The following is a 22,543-nucleotide window of genomic DNA, read 5'->3' on the forward strand; positions in this document are numbered from 1 at the left end:
CAGAATACTCTCTGATCATAGATTTCAGTGAATGGTAACCTTTGTTCCCTACTTCAGGAATGAAATCCCAAAACGGTCCTAGAAGAGGGGAATTAAAATCCTCACAGCTGCTTAGAGGTCATCTCTGAACTACATCTCAGGAGAAATGTTTGCAGAAACCAAACGAAAAAAGGAAGACAAAATGAGGCTAGTGTAGAGAAAGACAGAGGGTGGCTATTTGCAGTTCACTCAGGTGTACTCTGAAGGTAAGTGTCCTGCATCAGCATTACCAGAGCAACTCCACCCTTTAGAAAGCACGGAGAGAGTCACACATATGCTCATGTGTATACACACACACACACACACACACACACACACACACACACTTCATATTATGATTCCACCTTTGTGTCTCCCAGAAAAGCTGTCTCTGTGGGTAATAGAATGAGCCCAGGTGATCTTCCAAGGAGACTGTTAATTTTCACAGACCTACCCACAACACTGATGTAGGAAGCCCTGTGAACTCAAGTACTGGAAGAATTTTTTTCTAATTTACTAGGAAGTTGTGTGAATATAATAATCTTAGTGCTTCTTTACTTCCAAAACTGGACAGTGAAAACAACAGTATCAGCTCCTGTCATGACTACCATGGAGTTTCTTGAGAGAACTTACCTTGTGAATGATCAAGCTACCAAGATGTACGCCATCACTCTAGACAGGTAAGACGATACTTATGTCTGCATTATATGTCAGTAAGATAAAAATGATAGTATTTCTATGACTCATGTCCTGAGACATACTGAAGACTGCATACTTGTTCTGATTCCTTAAACATCATAAATCCTGAAGGAAAACATTAATTAAAGTAATTTTTCTTCTATGATTTTTCATTAAAGCAAACAGACAAGAACAATCTAATTGTTTACTGTTGCTTTTTTTCAATTTTCCCATTTTTAAGTTAGAGAGTAAACTGTCAAAATTATATTTAGGAAAAAGTAATACTTTCCAATGATGGCTCAAAACCAGAGTTATATTCATCTCAAGATGAATGGTTTACTTTATATTAGTAGGTATACCTGTAATAAATGTAGGTGAATTTAATATTTTCTGTATTTTTAAAATGTCTTCCATAGTATCATGTGTAATATATTCTTTGATTTTCATTTTTAAACAATTATTGACTGAACAGTCCTGTCTTAGGGTCTGTATATTTAATGGAAAAGAAAATATTTCTAGTCCTAGATATATGTTTATTTAAAACCAAGAGGCTAATATGAATTGCATATAAAAATGAATTGATTACAGAACAGATACAGAAGAGTGCTGGAGATATTTAATGATTTTAAGAGACAACATTAAGAGAAGCTAATGTTTACCTGGGTGTGAGGATAAGAGCAAAATTTTAGAAAAAAATAGAGTAAGGGCTGAAGAAAAGAACAGAATCACAATAGATTTAAGAGAAATCTATATAGAAAGTAAGGGAACGGAGGTAGGGAAATAGCTGAGTGGAAGAGAGCGTGGGTAGGGAATTGGTATATGTAGGGAGATCACTCCTAGTGGGAATCAAGTGGCTAAGTGAAAACTTAAAGAGGATTCATGCAGAGGAAATTTTAAGAGAACATGTATTTAGTAATAATGTATGTAATATTTTCATTTATTTTGTAGAATTAAATTCATAATCTAAAACAACGATGTTGTATTTGTTCATATCAAATATAGTAAAACCGCTAAGACTTTCCCTAAAGACTATTTATAATTTTTTAAAACAAATGAATAGCATACAAAAAAGGACATTTATTATCACATACTGAAAGAATTATTTCTGTAGGAAGTTTGAGGTGTCAGTTATTGATTTCATAAATATTGAAAACAAAGCCTCATATGAAGTCTGGACAACATGTTGTTAGCCCTAGGAGTACTTCCATTTTATTGAAATAACAATAATTCCTAGTAAAATAGATTTTTAGAAGTCTGTAATACAAACAGCCAAGAGTTTCTCGAAATGATCTTGTTCATCGCGTAGGGTGACAGACGTATAGTTCTCAAGACATAGTGCTTAGAAAAGCCAGGAAAACATTCAGTGTTTTCTTTTCAAACACAAAAGTGAAATGTTAAACAGTTTTTTTTTTAAATCCTGATCTCTCCATTTGCCACAGAAGAAAATGAATGCCAAAGAGTGGACCCAATGTCCTCTTTGTAAGGCCAGATGGCTGAGTTGAAAGTTGAGAGGATCCATGCTCCTAGTGGGTCTGTGTAGTGTCTTTCCTTCTCCTGAATCCACCCTCTGTGTGACCTCAGAACCTAATCTGATTGCTCCTGAGATAATCTGTATCTTACAGATCTCTTAACCTCCCCCACCTCTTCCAGTCTCCTTACTTGTGCGTTTTCTTTCATTTCAGAGCTTTGCTTCTTAATAATCTTTTTCTTCTGGGTTGCTTCCTTTGACCCATTACTAACTTCTTGTTTAAATTGTTATATGCTGTAAAGACACTTACTCTTGAAGGCAAACTTGTCGGCTAATTCCATTGAGAGATTGTTTCCTATAGCTGTTGTTTTTATAATAATCTATTCCCACAGTGGGTGGCTTATAGCACAGAATTCTAAGAGGAAAATGTGAGGCATATGACCTTTGTTCTGCCTTGCTTAGGGGGCTGTTTTCTTCTGGTGTCTAGACAAGAAGGTTCAAAATTCTTTCTTACACTCACATGCCTGGGGTCTTTTGCTGACCTTTGACTAGAGTCTTTGTTCTTGTTCTCTACGCTTGCACCAGCTTAAGAGATAATTCAGGATCTAAAAAGAACAAAACTGAGAGCTTATAGCCATCACATAGCCCAAGACCACAGCAGGATCACTGTTACTATTTTAGCAGGTAATAACAAGCCTCAAGGTCTGAAATTTAACATGACAGATATTACTGGCTGTCATCTTTGTACACATTTCACTATGGGACAAAGGTGAACCTTGTCAGGGCTACTGTACTAGGTGTACCCTCTCCTTCCTCTGCAGTGCTAATTCCAGAATGGTTCCATTGTTATAGAAGGACCGTGAAAACAAGACTAGGGATAGAGGGTCTTTTTACCTCTCTGACTCTCTGTCTCTCTCTCTCTCTCTCTCTCTCTCTCTCTCTCTCGATGTATGTGCATATGGAAGACAATCCTCAGGTGCTTCCCATCATTTTCACCAGCCTGGATCTTGATAAGTAGGTGAGGTTGGCTGGCCAGTGAGTCTGAGAGATCCTTTTGTCTCTGTTTATCCAGTGTTGGGATTACAAGCACATACCACACAGAGGATATATATATATATATATATCAGGCATACAGGTACAGGCAAGGTTTATGTTTTTTATTGTCTCTGGAGTTGTCCTAAGGGCACCTGCAGAAATGAAAAACAACATGTCTCAAAAGCCAGTGCATCTCAGTAAGAAGTGAGAGATTGGGTATTTCCAAGCAGAGCTGCTGCTGCTGAAAACAGCAGAATTCTTCTTGTTTTTCTGTTGAGAAAGGAAGAGTGGACTTGAGGCTTCGTGATAGAAATAAACTAGCGAAAGAAAGAACAGCTAAAAGTTGGGCAGCAAAAGCCCAAGATTAAACACACACACACACACACACACACAAACACAAACACAGGTGGTAAAAATTCTTTCTAGAGTTGCAGCTAACCACAGACTGGCATCAGCAGCAATCCTGAAGAGAGGTTTTCTTTGTGTTCTCCATTCGTCGAATTCACATGCTGACACCTGAAGACCTACTGTGGGCTTATTAACAACAATATGGTGTTTAGGGATATAACAAAATTTAAATGTGGCTACAGGAATGGTTGTTACATATGATAAGCCGGAGAATTCATTTTCTCTCTCTTTATATGCACAATGAGGAAAAGCCATGTGAGGATATCAGAGAATGTACAATAATTTACTAGCACACTGGCCATGAAATTCTAAACTCTAGACCTGTGAGAAAATACATTTCTGTTATTAAGTTATCCATGCTGCGATACTTTCTTGCAGGTCAAGCCCAACAGAAGCCCTAAATTTAATTGAACCATGTAAACTCTGGACTAATTTATATCTTAGAGCATTGTTGAAAGCAGCCAGAGCAATTGGAAGGCGGGAGTGGGTGGGTGGGTGGGTGGTGGAGAGGCAGAGGGTGGGGGGATGGGATAGGTGGTTCCAGAGGGGAGACCTCGAAAGGGTATAACATTTGAAATGTAAATAAATAAAATATTCAATAAAAGAAAAAATAAATAAATGAAAATTTGAAAAAAAATAAAAAGAAAGCACTTGTTCATTCCCACAATAGTCACAGCACTATTACACTAAAGTGTATTTATCTGTTCATCCAGATAACTCACACACACACAAAGAAGACATAAAAGTGGGTGTGTGTGGTGGTTTGAATATGCTTGTCTTAGGGAGTAGCACTATTAGGAGGTGTGGCCTTCTTAAAGTTGGTGTGACCTTATTGGAGAAGGTGTATCACTGTGGGGATGGGCTCTGATGTTTCTATGCTCAGGCTCCTCCTAATGTGGAAAAAGCCTCTTCCTGGCTGCCTCTGGAATACAGATTTTTTCTGGCTGCCTTCAGATCAAGATGTAGAACTCTTGGCTCCTCCAGCATCATGTCTGCCTGCCTGCTGCCATATTCCTGCCTTGATGATAGTGGATTGAACTTTTGAAACTGTAACCCAGCCCCAATTAAATGTTTTCCTCTATGAGAGTTGCCTTGGTCATGGTGTCTCTTTACAGCAATGGAAACCCTAACTAAGACAGAGTGGCAAGAAGGCTTTCAGTAGTAGAGAGAGAAGTAAAAGAGAGGATAATTATAGAGTAAAAAGCTCCTGAAATTCATTATGTGCATGTATGAAACCATCAAAGAGTCAAAAAATGAAAAAAGTGAGTATACACTTAAATTCATGACATGGACTACCAACATATGTATACTCACCGAATGTGTCGATTGTCTTTCAACAAGGTGTTTTTAACAAATGTTTTTAGGACAATTAAACATTTGTGTGAAGAAGAATTAATACGTATACATTTCTGACATCATGCTAAAAAACTTTACTAAAATGGATCATAGACATTAAGGTAGATGCTATGATGAAATAGTTAAACATAAAAGGGAACATAGGTATAAACCAATGAATCTTGGGTTAGGAGTGTTTTTCTTGACAAGATACTTAACATATAAATATTAAAATTGTGTAAGTTAGCAAAAAAGGAAAGTTTTTGTTCTGAAAACTATGAATAGTATAGAAACAATGCCTGAACTTCAGGAAATTAATGGAGGTAGACTTTGTTCTCTTCTAAGCTCTAGGAAGCTGCACAGCTGGGTATAGGCAGCTAAATATAAGGAGGTCTACACAAACAGTCTTCAGGTTATAGTGGATGGTTCTCATTTGATAACATTGCTTAGCCTCCAGACTCTTGGGTCAATTTTGAAAGAGAACATTATATTAGTATTCTCATTGCTGTGACCAAAAGCAAGTTCAAGGAGAAAAGATTTGGCTATGGTCATGGTTCAGGAGAGGACAGTCTATCATGACAAGACAAAGTAGGTCCGTCGTGATGGGAACATGCGTCTGGGGCTCTCCTATTTTAGCTTTCCCAGGAAGTAAAAAGAAATAGACCAAAATCAAGGGGAGGTATAAAATTCACAGGGTGATCCTACAGCTCATTTCTGCAGCCAAATCCGACATTTTACACCTTTAAAACAGTTATGGAAGCTAAAGATCAAGAGTTGAAACATTGGCTCATGGTGAGGAGTCTGAGGGGAGGCTTTCAGGCTCAAACCATGGCAAATAAACTTCCCTGTCTGCATATGAGAACCCACAAAGATAGTCTGATAAACCCGGACAACAATTTCAAGATAGGAGGAAAATCAGTCTGAGGATAAAGCATAGCTGAGAAGGAGAGAAGGGCACTGGAACCCTTCTCAAATAATGCTTGAAGTCTCCGTGCTTCTAAATGTCTGCAGTAGCAGAACCAACAATTTTCATGCATTACTTTCTCAATACAATTTTTGTTTTTGGCACATACAACTCAACATTCTAACCAATGAACTCTCATTATATAAAAAAATCTATATTTAATATGTTGCAACACTATCCAATAAAACATCAATAATTGTTTTTTTTGGAAGTACGATTATCAGTGATTTTCCTCTGCTTTGTATGTTTTTGTTATATTAACTTTTTATAATGATATGCATATATATTATTTTTCAGAAGAATTCAAATATGACAATAATTACAGTGATCCTAACACTTATCAGCAAAGCCCAAACATTCAGATTTTTAATTCCAGGTGGTGATAATCCAAATGAGATAACCTTCAAATAGAAGCTAATCTAAAATTTAACTTTCAGAGCTAGAAATACAAAGTTCTTAATTCCGAGAGACTCATTAGTGTTTTCAAATAAGTTTATTGAGTTCAAAAGCATCCTATTAGTTGAAGACTCGTGGGCAATGTCATCTGCACCAGCAACAATTGATTTTAGATGCACTGATATGGGTTTTTCCTTGTCCTTTTCTGACTATTTGACCTCAGAAAATCACATTATCTCTCTGAAACTTACTTAGTCAAGAAACTATGCAGGTGGATTACCTTTTATCAATAGCCTCTCCAGCTATGATCCTATGGAAAATTTACAAATTAAGTCTTGTGTTGGAACAGAATTGATAGTTACTCTTTAAGGACACATAAGTGGAATCCAGCTTTTATCATAACAGTGAGTATTTGGTTGTCTGCAAATGTTGCAAATGGGTGATCAGGTGTCTGAGGGTCTTCACGAACTCAGCCTGGAAAAGCATTGTGACCTACTGATGTCTATTTGTCCTACCTTACAATCTACCACAATGGTGATGGTGGTGGATTCTGAGCACAATATTTAGAATCTTTTTAATAATGGAGCAATTAACAAAGACTTGTCCTCAGGAATGTCTATTTTTTTCCTTCTTAGCTCAACAAAGTAGTGCTTGTAAGCAGTTATGATTTTAGAAGGAAATGTAAAGAAAGCTCTGAATTACAACTCCTTTGCCAGTTTGCAGATGTCCTATGAGCCCCGTTGAGAGTGGGTAGGGCTGCCAGGAAGGTGTTTGTTTGCAACCATGTTCACTACTTGCTCCTGTCAAAATCATCTTCAACAGAGAACTTCGACAGAAGCCTGTGAATAAAGATCAGTGTCCTGGAGACAGGGCAGAGCATCCAGAGGCAGGAGGCATCTGTCACTGCCACAACAGCTCCAAGGCCACAGGGAACAGGGCGAGCAAGCAAGTGCATGCCAAGTGGAGACTCTGTGTTGCTTCTGCAATGTGCTTCATCTTTATGGTGGCAGAGGTGGTGGGTGAGTACTGCCCAGGAAAATGCTTGATGACTCTGCGACCTAACGAAACCCTGCATCAGGATGGGAGGGACGACTAAGTTGTTCTTTAAAAGAAACTTTTAGCATTTTCTGCTTCTATAGAATGACAGTAGGCACATAGTAGTCAAGTTGGAAAATAGAAGAAAAATAAAATGTATTATTATGTCACATTTAAATTAAAGCCTCTAATAACACCATAGAGTATTTCCTACGTATATCTTTCTTTTCTTTTACATAACTTGGACCATGTTGTCTATTGTATCAAATACTCTTTAAAAATATTTTCATGCCCAAAGAATACAGTCCACTGTAATTCACATAACGATTTCTCTACTGTTAGGAAATTTAGGGATTTTTTTTCTGCTTCTTCATTACACTACCATGAAGAAAATCTTAATAAAATTCTGCCTACCATTCTGGTTATCCCTTGAAAGGGATTCTAAAAATGGAAATAATTGAAATACTTGGTTGAAAGGCAAGAATATTTTTCTTATTTCTTGAATCATTCTGTCAAACCTATATCCAGACACTTGAAATGATTCATCAGTGTGGAGGCTCCTCAGAAAAATAATCTTCCACCCAACTCTTTAAAAATCTTTGTTGTGACTAGACAGAGAGAGTTCGGTGGTTAAGAGCACTTGCTGTTCTTCCAGAGGATCCGAGTTCAGTTCCCAGCATCCATGTTGGGCAACTCATAACTACCTGTAATTACAGCTTTAGAGGATCTGATACTCTCTTCTGAACCCCACAGGCATGCACATGCACACATGCACACACATTCATGTACACATGCGCACACATGCACTCTCATACACAAAGTCTTTGCTAATGTAGATATGAATGCTTTAGTATTCATCGCTTCAATTCTTAGTTAGCATATTTCACACACTTATAAGTCAAACGTGTTTACTCCTATGATGTACCACCTCCTTCTCTCTTGTTACCTTTTTAGTTGAGAATTTTGCAAATTATTTTATTGATCTCTGGGAGCTCCTAATGTGTTAGATGTTAATTCTGGGCTACAGCATTTATAACTATTTTTTTTAAGTTTATTTATTGCCTTTTCATTTGTGTTTTGACTTCAGAAACTTAAATTTAAGACAGTTTCAGTTTTAAATATAGGCAACTATATTTGGTAATCTCCACCCACTGAGAGAATAAATACTTTTTAATGTATTTTCTTTGGTTTTTGCAAAAATTTTAACATCAATGTAAAATTATATGCTTTGCATTCTACAAGAACTAAAGTCGCTTTTCTAACCATTTAAAAAAGTTTTCAATATCATGGCATAATTATTTTTTTCATTGATATTCAATATATTTTTATTATTAATTAACCTTTTGTAAGTATCAAAGTGTGTTTCTAAGGTTGTTCATTGATCTGAGTTCCTATCCTATGGCAGTATCATAATTAATGTAGATTTAAATATCATAGTTGTCTGTTGTATTGTCTATTTAGAAGAAAAGTAAATGGTTATTAATTTTTGTGGTTTTAATTAAACATAAGACTCATTCTGTTCTCATTCAGTATAATTATGATTTTATTGGTATGTAATTTAATAGAAATTATAAATATTTATTAATAACAAATTTAGTGGTAGTTTTCTATTTTGGTGTTTTTCTAAGATTTTTGAGTCACAGCCACACATGCTAATATGGAAAGCTGAGATTTAATAATTTCATTTTAATAAATAAATAAATAAATAAATAGATAGATAAACCATACCGCTTATAATCATCTCTTCTAGAGAATTTTTTAAGTAGTTTTTTGGTATGTATTTTAGCTTTTGTCTCATTTATTGGTAAACTCAAAATTTCTACTTCTTCAGTACTTTTTTTCTCTTCTGTATTTTTTTCTAAACCCGTTCAGCTACTGGGAAATTTCAAAATTATTGTCAGACACTGAAACATGATGGTCTTCTATCTTAGTTGCTCAGCTTGAAGATTTTGGAATGCAATGTTATCTCATTTTTCTCTAAATATGTAAAAGAAAACTTGTAAATTTACACATGTAAATTTCATGTATGTGGGGCCGTTATTACCTTTACAGTTCTGTTATCCATTACGTGGAACACTATTACTAGTGTCTTAGGAGCCTCCCTTTCATTCTGTTACCTAGAGGGAAGCTGATATGAGTAGAAACAGGCAAATAGAAGAAAATACGCTCTCCCTAGCTCCTTTTTCCACTGTATTTTTTAGTTACCAGAATAAGATGTGTTTCTTCTCTCTCTGGACTCTTCTCATATGTGGACTTCTACATGTTTTGAAAATCAGATAAAATCATAGATCTGTTAAATCCAAAACAACCACAGCATCAATACAGCACTTTACTCTGAGTGTATAAAAAGAATAAGTACCACACAATTTCTCTACCAACTACTATATCTTTTGAGGAAAAGAGATCAAAAGATTGATGAAGTTGCAAAATAATCTGCTGTAGACAATAGGCAGTTCCAGTCTTCAGCATCCTCTTGAAAATGTACCAATATCTCACGAAAGTGCATACAGAAGCACATATACAGATAGATGGCATAATAAATACATGTATGCACATATGTGCATGTACATATATGCCTACAGTATATTTAGATAAATAGATGATGCTTTATACAAGTAGAAAATGTCACCCTTTATTTCCTGTTATAATGTTTTCTAGTTCTTTGTCTTGTTTATTTGCTCCAGCTATGGCCTTCAGAACACCAAATAGTAGCAAAAGTGAGTTCCTTTGGTTTGCTTCTGATCACAGAGGAACTCTTTCTTTTTTCCATCCTGTGTAGCAAGAGGCTGTATCATCTGTAGCCTTCATTTTGTTCATTACTTCTAATACTCCTTACTTGCTATTTGCTATTTGCCATTTTGTTTCAAAATACCTCATGTGAGATAGGCGTGGGCAGCTATCCACATGGATCTCCCTTATTCCTATGTATTCAAGTGTATGAGTTCTACTCTGACTCTTAAAGAGACATATGATCTCACCAGTAAAGGAATATAATGAATACTGACTGAAACCTGCTGGGTTTTGAGTCATGTCAGCATCAAGCTGATTATTGTTCTAATCATAGCTTCTATCAGGCCACTTCCATCCATCTTCGAAAGTCTTCAGCATTTCCCCTTTGGTTGAAACGCAGTTAAGCATGAGGCTAACCCTACAAGAACGTGGGTAGCAGAAAGAGACTGGTTCAGAAGCTTCTTCTATGCTAGACCCCACTTCACCCTCCCAAATGACATGTGATCAATATAATAGAAGTTCTGGACATCTAAGACAACAGAAAAGAAAATTCTTTCTGTGAAATATCTTTTCAGATATTCCACAATCAATCCGCCTTATAAATTAGTAATATTCTTCTCTTGCCACGTCCTTACATACTTATTCAGTTTTAACTCAAAGAGATTATTCATTTTCTGAGAAATGATCCTATGCTTTAGGTCTCAGGAGCTTTCTTCTTTTTATTTAAATACCAAAGTCTTCATTCTCATCAAAGCCTAGGCCATCACTCAAGCTCTCAGTCCACATCACACTTATTCCCTGAAGTCAAATAGAGGAATGATTATTCTCAAGACCTCTTAGGGGAGTCTAAAGGTTCTTTTCTGGGGGCATGGACTCTGAAGAATGTCTCAAGGGAAGAACTAAGAGATTCCTTAGAAATGAAAAGAAAGTCCTTTTTGATAGAACACTGAAAGTGATGTAGTTATATTTAAATTTTAAAAAATGGTTAAATCAAAAAAATAAAAATAACAAAACCCAAACCAAACAACTCATTATTTATACCTGTGGTCTGACAAGTCACTACTATCAGGCTCTTCCTTCAGATATTTCTATTGTTATATCTGAAACAGGACAAGGAATAATACCTACAGAGATACAGGCACAGCAGCTTAAAGGAGACAGACATTTCTGTTCAGTTTGCTTTTGTTGTCCAAAATGTGATGACAAGACTTATCCTCTTGGCCTAAGGACCCGATGCTTGAAGTATCCCTTGCCTTTATATGAAGAGGCTGAATAAAAACTTAGTGTCTTTACTCTAAAAATATTAATGTGGAATGATGCAGTCCCGGAGCTTCCAGTCCCCATCTCTATCCTACCTGCCTTCAGCAACCTGCTTTAGTAACATCTTTGATCCTTAGACTTAGGACACACCTGCTCAATTATCCCCAGATTCACTCACAGGAGCCAATAACTTAAAACCTGCCTGTTGTTTAATCTAATTTAGATTAAGCTTTTATGACTTAGACCTGAAGGAGAATCCCTAAAGGAGAGTCTGCTGAAGACCCAGCTGGAATGATAATTGGGGAACTAGGTTCTTTTGCAGAGCTTACTTTATAACTGCTCTTTAGAGTAGGAGAGAATTGGGCCACCGAGGTACATTTTGGGAAGAGGACTGCCACAGTATGCCGAGCAGAGTGGTAGAGGGACTGAGAAATGAAGGAGATAGGCACAGTGTGCCCACTCTTGGGCCTTTGGAGCTGTCAAAGTAGGACTGTTTTGTGGCTTGTAAAAATTCTTCACTGTGCAAAGGCCATAAAATGGGGCTTATATTGTAGATACAAATGCACGACTGTACTTGAAAAGATAACATGAAGACACAGAGGACTCGGAAAATAAGCTTAAGTGTGTCATTGCTGGAAGCAATTGAGAGTAGGCAGGGAGAGGCATCTGGGGTACTATGTTCAGTGTTATATAAGGATGGGGAAAGATGATTTTTGCCAGACAGTGATGCAGAGCTGGAGAAGGCCAAAGAAACACACATTTGAGAGTGAGAATTTCTGACTAAGAGAAGGATGTAGCTGTAATGCGTGATTCTCACGTTTGATTACTAGATTTTTACTTGCTTTGTTCTGTAGTTATGACACCTCAGTGACATGGGTCATAGATATTTTTGGTTTAAAAACTTTACTCTCTGAGAACCTTATATATGAGCATTGAATCTGCATTATGGTGGACCCTCCATTTCCCCATCCAACTCCTCCTGTGTCTGTCACCCCAATTCAGGTCAGAGATAATTTTTGTGGTTCCTGCTCTTGGGAAATTTTAAAGCAAGACCCCAAAAACTACGGTACATTTTAAATATTTGCTAAATAATAACTGAAGGTTTGGATACATCGCAATCATATTAGATCATACAATGTAATAAAATGACACTCATAAAAAGGGTAAGTCATTCTTATATATGAATTAATGGCATATAATAGTGTAGCTCCGTAGTGGATACAAGGCTGTCTTGGTTACTTTTCTATTGCTGTGACAAGACACCATGACCAAGGCAATTTGTAGAATGAATTTTCCTGGAGCTGACAGTTTCAGAGAGTTTGAATTCATAAAGATCATGGCAAAGAGCATGGCAGCATTCAAGCAGGCGATGGTGGAGCAGTAGCTGAGAGCTCACATCCTGAGACATAAGTATAAGGCAGAGAGATGAAATTGGGAATGGTGTAGACTTTTGAAATCTCAAAGCCTACCCCCAGCGACACACCTCTGCCACCAAAGTCACACCTCCTAATCCTTCACAAACAGTTCCATCACTGGGGACCAAGCACTTAAATATATGAACCCATGGGGGTATTCTCACTTAAACCCCACAAAAGATATTTTCATCAGGTTAACCATTATTTTTTTTCAGCATTGTCAACACATCTCTTCCTTCATGGAAAATGCCATGGGAATTTAAAGCCTACTGTTTAAATCCAAGGGGTTTCATGTCTAGGAGATGCAGATCTAAAATTCTGCTGTCGGGGCCCATGTGATCTGTTTTTGGGCTGAGACCTCTCTGTGCCTGTGCTGCCTTGCCATAAGCAAATTCTGCACAAATCTTTCCATGGCTAGAAATAGAACTGACAACACTGCTTCACGCATTCGCCACAGATCTCTGCAGCAATTGTTGCTGTGTAGGATTTTTTTAAAATTAGCATACAAACTATGAGGTTTTATTATGATATTCTGAAACACTATTTTTTGTTTATTCCACTGTTCTCCCTTTATGTTCCTGCCTCTGTTCCCCATTCCCGCTTCCTTCTACCTCCATATTCTCCTATCAACTTTCTTGTGCTGTGTGTTGTATTACTCTCTTCCTTCCCTTTCCTCAACAATTCATTTTTTCTCATCTCATGATCTCATTTCTACTTTCATAGCTTGTGCACAATTATACAAAAACACACTTATTTACACACACACACACACACACATGCACACACACTCAAAGCTAGGATCCATGTGTGAGAAAGATTATGTGATATTTGTCTCTTTGAGTTTTATCATATAATGGCTTCCAGATCCATGTGCTTTTCACCATCAATATTTTGTCTCTCCAAGTAAGCCTGTGTATTGATGACAAAGATCTCTCTCTCAAGCACAAATTTAAGCATGCATTGGCATTGCCTGAAAATCCTAAGGAGATCTCCTTAGCCAGGGGGCTAGCCTTCAACTTCCTTTTCAATTGCATTTTCCAAAATCCTTGGATATGCACCATCTTCTTCTTTTTTTTTTACCGCAAAGTGTCACATTCTTTTATTTCTTTTTCCATGTTTCTGTTTATTATGAAAACCCACACTTTCTTGCTAACTCTCAGTCCTTCTTTGAAAACTTCCTGAATACCACAGTGTTCTCCGATCCCATTCCAGTAGCAAGTCTTCAGTGTAGTGTTGGGAGATCACTGAAGAAAGGGGTTGTAATTTGTTTATCTTTGTGTACTTTGCTCATGCTACCATGCACAGCAAGGGCTCAATAAGTGCTGGCTGGATAGTTGAATTAATGGACAATAATGCCCCATGCTTTCAGAAGCAAATGCACTTGCTACCTCTTGAAAACAGTGTACTCTGCATCCTTCAGCAGTGCCTACCCTTTTCTGGATAGTTCTTATTACCAGCTCTGATGGTTGGGAAATGATTGTGGGATCCCAGGTCTCCACATTACCATGATTCTTCTAAAGCAAGCTCCTTTTTCAGTTACTTCCTCACCAGCTGAGCCTGCTAAAGAATTTCTCCGAGACTTTTCTTCCCTTAACTTAGTGGGCAATTTCAGCACGGCACAGAGAATTCTCATCACTCATGGCTGAAATTGCAGCATGCTGCTTATCTGCATGTAGTCATTCTCCAGGCAAGAAATAATGCATTATTAACACAGCTTTATTATCAGGACCGAGTCTGGCAGATAGAGGAACATTAAAGGATAATTGGAAGGACAGCTGATTTGTTAGCAAAATGTTGCCTTTTGGCTAATGAATCATTCTGATTTTTGCACGGACAGCGCAGTAACAAGCCTGAAGACTACTTTGCTTCAGACCATTAAACTTTGACAAACCAGTTATTAAGTACAGCTCGGGCCACCGGTCTGTGGGGATTATTGCAATTATGAGCCATCTATGCAATTTTTTTTAATCATTAGGCGAGACAAGGTGAGTCTGATGATGGAGGGTCTGATGACTGACGGTCTCTGCTGTTTTGTGGTACACAAGGCAATAAACAGGAGCAGGGACGACTCATCAGTCAGCACACGCTCTTTGCTGGAAAGAGGTAGGGAGAGCAATAGAGGTTATGCCTCTCAAACAAGCCCTGTTCAGGAAGAAAGGACACAACACTTCTTTAATTTCTCTTCTGGAGGCTGGAGGTGTTTTCAAAGGAGAGACAGAGGGAAGGTGGTGGAACTTCACCAATGCTCAGAAAATCCAGGTGGCCCTGTGTGCCTGTGTTTCTCTATCCTATGCTTCATGAGATTGTTCATGCCTTTGGTATGTCCACTGGATAGTGCCCCTATTTCTCCATTCTGCTCTGCTTTCCCACTACTTATAAGACAGATCTCCAGTGCAGCTAGGTAGTATAATTCAGCACAACAGAGGTTAGCATTAAAGGCTATGGTAAAATTACAAGTAACAAGCTGATAAGCCAGATAGCAGTGCTGTTTTCCAGGTAGAAGTTCAAGTCTACAGACTGGATTATGAGACCCTGTGAATCTAGCCAATGCCTCTACAGCCATATGTACTTGTAGGCTCATCCCTGAGGCTTTCTGCTTAGCCTAATTGAGATGCTTCATAATTCTTATCTCTGTATGTCCACAGCCTCAGAAATGATTCCCCGAACATTCATGTTTACTTGTTTGAGTTTATTTATTGTTAGGGTCTCAGTTATTTTACAAATTGGGAAAAAGAGGTGGGTTAATTTGAATTCAATATCTTTCTTTCTTCTCAAGTTGTATGAGTGAACTATGTTTAATATGCACATGACTCCTAATTGCATTCCGAGCCTTTAACCCCGTGTGATATTGTGCATCTCACAGGTGGACATGTTGCCGGGAGTCTGGCTGTCCTCACGGATGCTGCTCATCTCTTAACTGACCTGACTGGTTTCCTGCTCAGTCTCTTTTCTTTGTGGTTGTCATCAAGGCCTCCTTCCAAGCGGCTGACATTTGGATGGTATCGAGCAGGTAAAGTCCTCTGATTGTGCAATAGTGAATGCATAATGACACAGAGTCAAACAGAGCTTGGGAAAAAAAAAGGAAGGTAAAGAGCAAAGCCTTGTTGAATAATTCCCTCTAGGCTCCAAGTCTGGTGCTCAGGATAAAATAACCATGTGGGAATGCAAGCTCTCCACATTAATTCAGCTGACAGCAAGATTAAAGTAAGTATCCCTTCTCCCACGGGACAACAGGAATAGCTGTATCATGGTAGCAGCCACTCTGTCCCCAGAGTCTCTGTGTAGTAACAACTTGGAGATGATTCTTTCGGTTACTCTACATCCTTTCAAGAAAGGATGAAGGCAGAGCGTCTGCCACATTACAAATTAATGTCCAAGAGAGTACTAAGGTTTAGTGATTGTTCATAGGGGGTCAGGCATAAAATATGGGCTTCCTTACCCACACGCATAGTCATCCCTAAGATCTGAATGGTGCCTTTGAATCTCAGGTTGGAATTTAAGGACTCTTCAGGTGGTCTTGAAATAGAACTTTGTTAAGTCATGAAATTTGTGCTCTCATTTGTGGGTCAATGTTGTTATTGTGGGAGTGGGATCCTGGTAAGAAGGATGCAGTCAGCATAATTTATTTCCCTTCCCTCACACACTTGCTTGCTTTTCTATCATGCTATGATGCAACATAGAATGTTTGCCAACTTCAAGAACCTTGGGTCTTGTACTTCCCAGGATCCAGAACTGTGAGGAAAAAAACCCTGCCTCCTTTCATTATAAATGACCTACCCTCTAGTAGTTTGTTATAGCAGCAGAAAATACACCAAGATAGCCATGCAGTGAATGCACAGCTCAGCTGAATCCTTGTTCATTTCATCATCAATAGCAAGGAAGGAGACAAAAATGATGGCAAGAAAGAAAGGGAGGGAATAAAACTCACTCTTGTCCTTCTCAGAGCTTCTTTCACTGAGTGACTGTCTGCTCCTGGCCAGGAAGTAGCCAGAGCCATGAGAAGTGTTCAGCCTCTGGAAAGGGCTTACTATAGGTGTTTACAATATCCCTTCACCCCCCTCTCTGTCACACACACACACACACACACACACACACACACACAGACACACACACACACACACACACATACCGCTGCACTATTTCCCATCTCTGTGGCTTCTTATATCAGTTGGAGGAATTTTTGTTGGAATATTTAGTGCCAGTCTTGGACTCATATAGTTACAACTCTGTGACTTCACACGGGCTGAAGAGGCAAGGCGAAGGAGAGCGAGTGGCAGCATGCAGGTAATCCTCACAGCCAGCCTGCACAGGGAAAGATGTCGGTGGCCACAAACCACAACTCGTTCACTGACAATGTGAACTACAGGTTTTTGAGGTTAGAGGACTAGGAAACTCTGTTCTTGGTGCTAAGCAATTTATCAGTGCAGGCATTTTGGTTTGGCTTCCCTTCAACAGTCAGGGAGAAATAAACAGTGGCAGAAAGTTTCTGGGATTGAGCTTAGAGAATTCTTACTCTTGTTCTTGAACAAAGTCCCCCTGGAAGCTGTGTGAGTTTTGTTGAACTCTGCATTTTTCGACACAAATTTGTACATGTACCCAACACTTCCTGCTACTATTAGAACTGTTTTGTTTCACTAGGAAGTTCCCTTTTTAAGATAGGCTAGACTCAGAACTTTACATCTTTGCTTAGGCTCTGTGCCATTAGTCATGGAAGTCTATGAGCCCTAATATTCTAAAAGACCAAGAATGTTCAATAAAAACTCTCTGCTATTAGGCAAAATATTTTGAAATACGATGTAAATATGATGTAAATATTGAGAACTTTAAATATGGCTAGGATGACTTAATAACAATATTTTTGATTTTATCTAATGTCTAACTAAATGCCTGCACAGGATTGGTGGCTACCATGTGAAACAGTTCCATAGACATAGGTGGGTCCTGTGAATCCACAGCCCAATCTGGCCAATCGCCAGCCTTACTTGTTAGTTTTCTTGGAAACCATATAGAACCATGGTACCACTTAGCCTGACCAATGTTTGTATCTGACTATTGATCCTTGAACTTGGTATGAGGGCTTTATTGTCCCAGCTCTTCTCTCTGTATATATTTCTAAACATGGGCATAGGGTGGGACATGCTAAACTTGAATATCCCGATTTAGATGTGGTCTCTGTTTCTAGCTAAGAAGAATTTTTAAAGGCTGATTCTCATTAATTTGGCAAAGGGAGTCTTACACAATCTGACTAATTAGTAATTCTCGAGAGGTTGTCTAATGTTCCATTAGTTTCCCTGAGTTGCTTTAACAGTATGGTTCCAACTGGACGGGCTCACAGACATTGGGTGTCTTAGAGGTCTAGAGAAGCAGAGGTGTGTGATAAAGGCATGGATGAGGTTGGGTTCTTCTGACATCTGTCAGTGAAAACCTGTCACATATCTCTCTCAGACCGGCTAGTAGTCATTTGCTGACAGTCTTTGCTTTTTTTTTAAGCTTAAATATTTCTGCTTTAATTTTTATATTGTCCTGCACTCTCTCTTTCTATGCACATCTATTTCCACTTTTCCCCATAGAATAAGCTAAACCTGACATATTTGAATACAGGAATGCCTTGTACCAAAATGACTGCATCTTAACTAGTCATGTGGAAACACCCCATTTTCAAATAAGGTGACAATATGAATTGCTGATGAATAGCATTTCTATGTACAGATCTTTGAGGGACAAAATTCAAGCCACAACCTATGTCAACTTGTATTCATATTGTATTTTAAAAGTCTATCTTATAGTTAAGAAACCCTTACTGTATAAAGCCACATAGGCAGTCACGGGTAAACGATATGGGTCTGGTACTTGTAGTCAAGTCCTAAATATCTACCTCAGGACTTCCTATTATGTAAAAAAGTTCCATGAATAGTCTGTCAGATGTTTTGAGTGTTGCATGGACAATAACCTCAAACACATTCTATTATGCATGAAACATAAAGTAGAACATCAAATTTGCAAATTTATGGATAATTTTGTTTAGGAAGAAGCTAAGCATAAGTGAGTTCGTGTGAGAAAAATATGAAATGACTGAGATAAGTAGCATATGAATATAGCAAAAAAATGATGATTGTATATAAGTTACCAAAGTTAGAGAAGCAATAGCCTCATGGTGTGTTATAGTAGATAATTCTGCTTTAACTGGTTATAATACATAAGAATAATGTAAAGGGAGTGTCGTAGTTGGTGTTAATTGTCTTGATACAGCCTGCAGTCACTTGAGAAGAAACTCCCAACTAAGGGATTGCCCAAATCAGATTGACCTGTAGACATGTCTGTGGAGGATAATCTTGATTGCTCTGGGCAGGCCCTGCCTAATTTGGGTGGCACCACTCTTTAGGCTAGTGATCTTCTGCTGCATAAGAAGTCTAGCTAAACATAAACCACCAAGCAGCATCCCTCTATGGTTTCTTGTTGAAATTCTTGCTTAAGTTCTGGATTTGACTTCCCTCCATGATAGATTGTGGCCTGGAAGTTAAGGCAAACAAGCCCGTTCCTTTCCTACGTTGGTGTTTCTTACAGCACAAGAATGAAACCAGGGCAGGGAGTAGAGAATAATGTATTAGAATTTGCCTGACCAGTGGCTCACAGGATCTCCCTAGACCCTTGTGGGTTTTTTAAATCTATCTACAAGGTTGAGTCAAAGAACAAGGTGAGGTAGTAAGGAGTGCCCATGTGCGCCAAAGTGCTTTCTTTCTTAAACAAGCCCATTGAGATCTCCCTTATCTTCAAATATTAATGCAAATGTTTCCATTTTGATGTTTCTTTTCCTCGCGATTGCTCTTAAAGAGCAGTTTTGGAGCACCAAGAAGCCCTTGAGTCTGCCTCTGTGTTTACAATATGTCGGGTTGGCAAATGAAACCCATTTTCGTAAAGTACACTCTGATGCTTCCGTTTTTTACTAGCTTATTCCTCTAAAGGTGCCAGTGCTGGCAAGTTGTAAATGTTTTATGTTGAAATTAAGAGTTTCTAAACACATTTTGCTCGTCGGATCTCATTATTTCATCCCTCCCTAATAAGTTTTCATCATTTTAGCACCTGTGTAAATTAAAATCCCCAAGGAGAACAGGGAGGGCAGGCAGCAATTAATATGTTCTAAAAATTTGCTGAAAATTACCCAGTAATAGGGAACCTAATGAATTTTGATGCTCGTGTTTTATGGATGCAATGCTAAAGTGCCTCATCTCGGTTCTCAAATCCATTCATGAATCCATTCTGCTTCATGAATCACTGAAAAAAACCATATGAAGCCATTTTCATGGGTGGTGGGGGAGGAGGAATCTAAAAGCCTATGATTCTTGTGTGCGGAATGGGGGATGTGAAGGTGGTATTCATGTTGCTTTCCGTGAATTTGACTCCCAGAGATCCTCGGTGCCCTGCTGTCTGTCCTTTGCATCTGGGTGGTGACCGGTGTGCTGGTATACCTTGCCTGTGAGCGCCTCTTGTATCCTGATTACCAGATCCAAGCAGGCATCATGATCACTGTTTCAGGCTGTGCAGTGGCAGCCAACATTGTGTAAGTCATACCATGCTGACTATCTGTTTGACTTGTCTCCACTCTTATCTAGAGATAGATTTAGAAATAAATCCCCTGTGTCAGAAAGATGCTAACATTCTGACATTTGAGTGTCACTAAGACAGAAAATAATGTTGGTCACTAAAGATTAAGTGTTTTAAAACATTGTTTCCGGTAGTTATCATATTTGAAAGTTTGCAACACATCAGAAACTGGAAAAAGATCTTGTGATCTATATCTATATCTATATCTATATCTATATCTATATCTATATCTATACACATATATGTATATATATATATAGATAGGTAGATAGAGATAGAGATAGAGACAGAGACAGAGACAGAGACAGAGACAGAGACAGAGATAGAGATAGAGATAGAGATAGAGATAGATCTGGAACTGAATTCCACAGTCCTCCAAACCCATAGACTATGAAAAGGAAACTCAGCCATGTAAATAGATAGTGAAGAATTAGGATTCAAGTCTAGATGCCTGGCTTTGGAATTGAGCATTCATCCACTCTGCTTTCTCATCTGTGTTGATGAGCCCGTGGGACGTGGCTTCAAAATGGCTCAGTGTTTGTTAGGTAAGTAGATAATGAGTTCTCAGATTGCTGAGTTGACCTTAGAAATTATTTCCTGTCTCATGGACTCTGCATTTGTTAGCTTTTGAAATTTCTTTATAAAGTGCTCTTCACCTTTGTGTATTCAACCAAACCAAAAATGGAGGGGTTTCTTCCCCCATCAAAGTCTATTTCATCTTTCTAGCATGCTACTGCACGAAAAGCTGTTAGGGGAGAAACATCCTTGGCACAGGTGCCTCCAGAAGGAACTCAGTCCGTGAAGCTTACTTTAGACAACTCCCCTCCAGAACTGTAAGATAATGAAGTCATGTTGTTTTAAGCTCCCAAAGAATTGTGGTATTTTATTAATTCAGGTAAATGAAAATCATATACAGATCAAGCATCCGTGATGCACAGCCTAAACTCACCTGAAACCTGAGACTTTGGAATATGTTTTATGCTCAAAATTCTGTACCTTGGAGTGTTTTAAACATCTTGAATAGTCAAATCAGGGATATTTAACTGGCAAATTTTATGTAAAAGTTCACACACACACACACACACACACACACGTATATCACCTTCTAGTACAATCTGATGCATATTATAAGGTAGATTTAACATCAATGTCTTGACAGTGGTTAAAGAAGTAAAATGGTACTGACTTTTTTTATTGCTTTTGTTTTCTTTTTTGAAAGGGCACAATGATGTTTTGTAATTGATAGATGTACTAGCTTATATGATTTGAAAATGTGTCCTCAGGTTATTGGAAGAGTATTCCATTTAGACACCTCTATTTTCACTCCATAGTTTGTGCCCAAAATATCTGAGCTGAAAGCTGAGGATGGTTTTGGATGATGTGCTGTATTGATGAGATCCTATATGCTATGAGTTAACTTGAAACAATGCTTCCTTTTGGAAAAAGAATGCAGACAGATAAATGTGAATCTATCTTGTCTAGGAGATAAATACTCAGAACATATGTCCTGATCATCAAGGGGGGAAACATAAATAATACCTTCCTTTAGGAGGGTAAGAGAAGAGTATATCCTAATGTCATTAGGAAGAATGAAAGTATTCATAGTTTCCAAAGGGTCATATGTCATGTAGGTTGTGTTAACCCTATGCAAAAATGGTGTACCAACCAAGTCTATTACTCTATTAATCTGGGGGACCTTAAGCGTGGATCTCGATCTTCACAAATAGACACCATCCAGATTTTCTTTTTACTACATTGTTTTCGAACATTGACCTGAGCATTGCAAGTAGTTTTCATACTTAGAAAGGCAACTAACTGTTTGCTCTGCCTTCCTCAAGCAAGCAAACAGATGGCTATTTGTAGATAAAAGGGACTAGAGTATTTAATCTGGGAATGGAGAGTGTGGGTTTCAAGTGCTGCCAGATACTGTGTGGTAGGAATATACAAGGATATCAGAGCTGAAATGGGAGTGGGGTGAGAGAATCTGCTCTTTGAGAACCCAAAAACCAGAACAGAAAGTTCTAATAGCAACTATGAAGAGAGTCTTTGATAAAAGTTGTAGGCTTTACCACAGTTGCTATATATCTAAACTAGACCCCTCTGGTGGTCAACTATAATGATAATTTTTAGTAGATATGAATACAAATTTCTCTCTCTCTCTCTCTCTCTCTCTCTCTCTCTCTCTCTCTCTCTCTCTCT

The 22,543-nt window shown here is 38.2% G+C and overlaps 1 protein-coding gene across 2 annotated transcripts in view; it reads left to right on the top strand.

The window, feature by feature from the left end:
* Positions 1 to 327: 327 nt before the first annotated feature.
* Positions 328 to 22,543, top strand: part of Slc30a8 (solute carrier family 30 member 8) — a 31,147-nt gene continuing 8,931 nt past the window's right edge. Inside the window, exons 1-5 of one of the 2 annotated variants that reach the window (XM_028767638.1) lie at positions 628 to 698; positions 1,496 to 1,500; positions 7,127 to 7,321; positions 15,606 to 15,752; positions 20,147 to 20,300. In XM_028767638.1, coding sequence (XP_028623471.1) covers positions 628 to 698; positions 1,496 to 1,500; positions 7,127 to 7,321; positions 15,606 to 15,752; positions 20,147 to 20,300 — 572 coding nt within the window. Of the gene's footprint in view, positions 699 to 1,495; positions 1,501 to 7,124; positions 7,322 to 15,605; positions 15,753 to 20,146; positions 20,301 to 22,543 lie in introns of both variants that reach the window. The other variant, XM_028767631.1, reaches the window with a different exon arrangement.

The sequence above is a fragment of the Grammomys surdaster genome, unplaced genomic scaffold (genome assembly GCF_004785775.1).
Source record: "Grammomys surdaster isolate TR1022 unplaced genomic scaffold, NIH_TR_1.0 63, whole genome shotgun sequence".
NCBI classification, from domain to species: Eukaryota; Metazoa; Chordata; class Mammalia; order Rodentia; family Muridae; genus Grammomys; species Grammomys surdaster.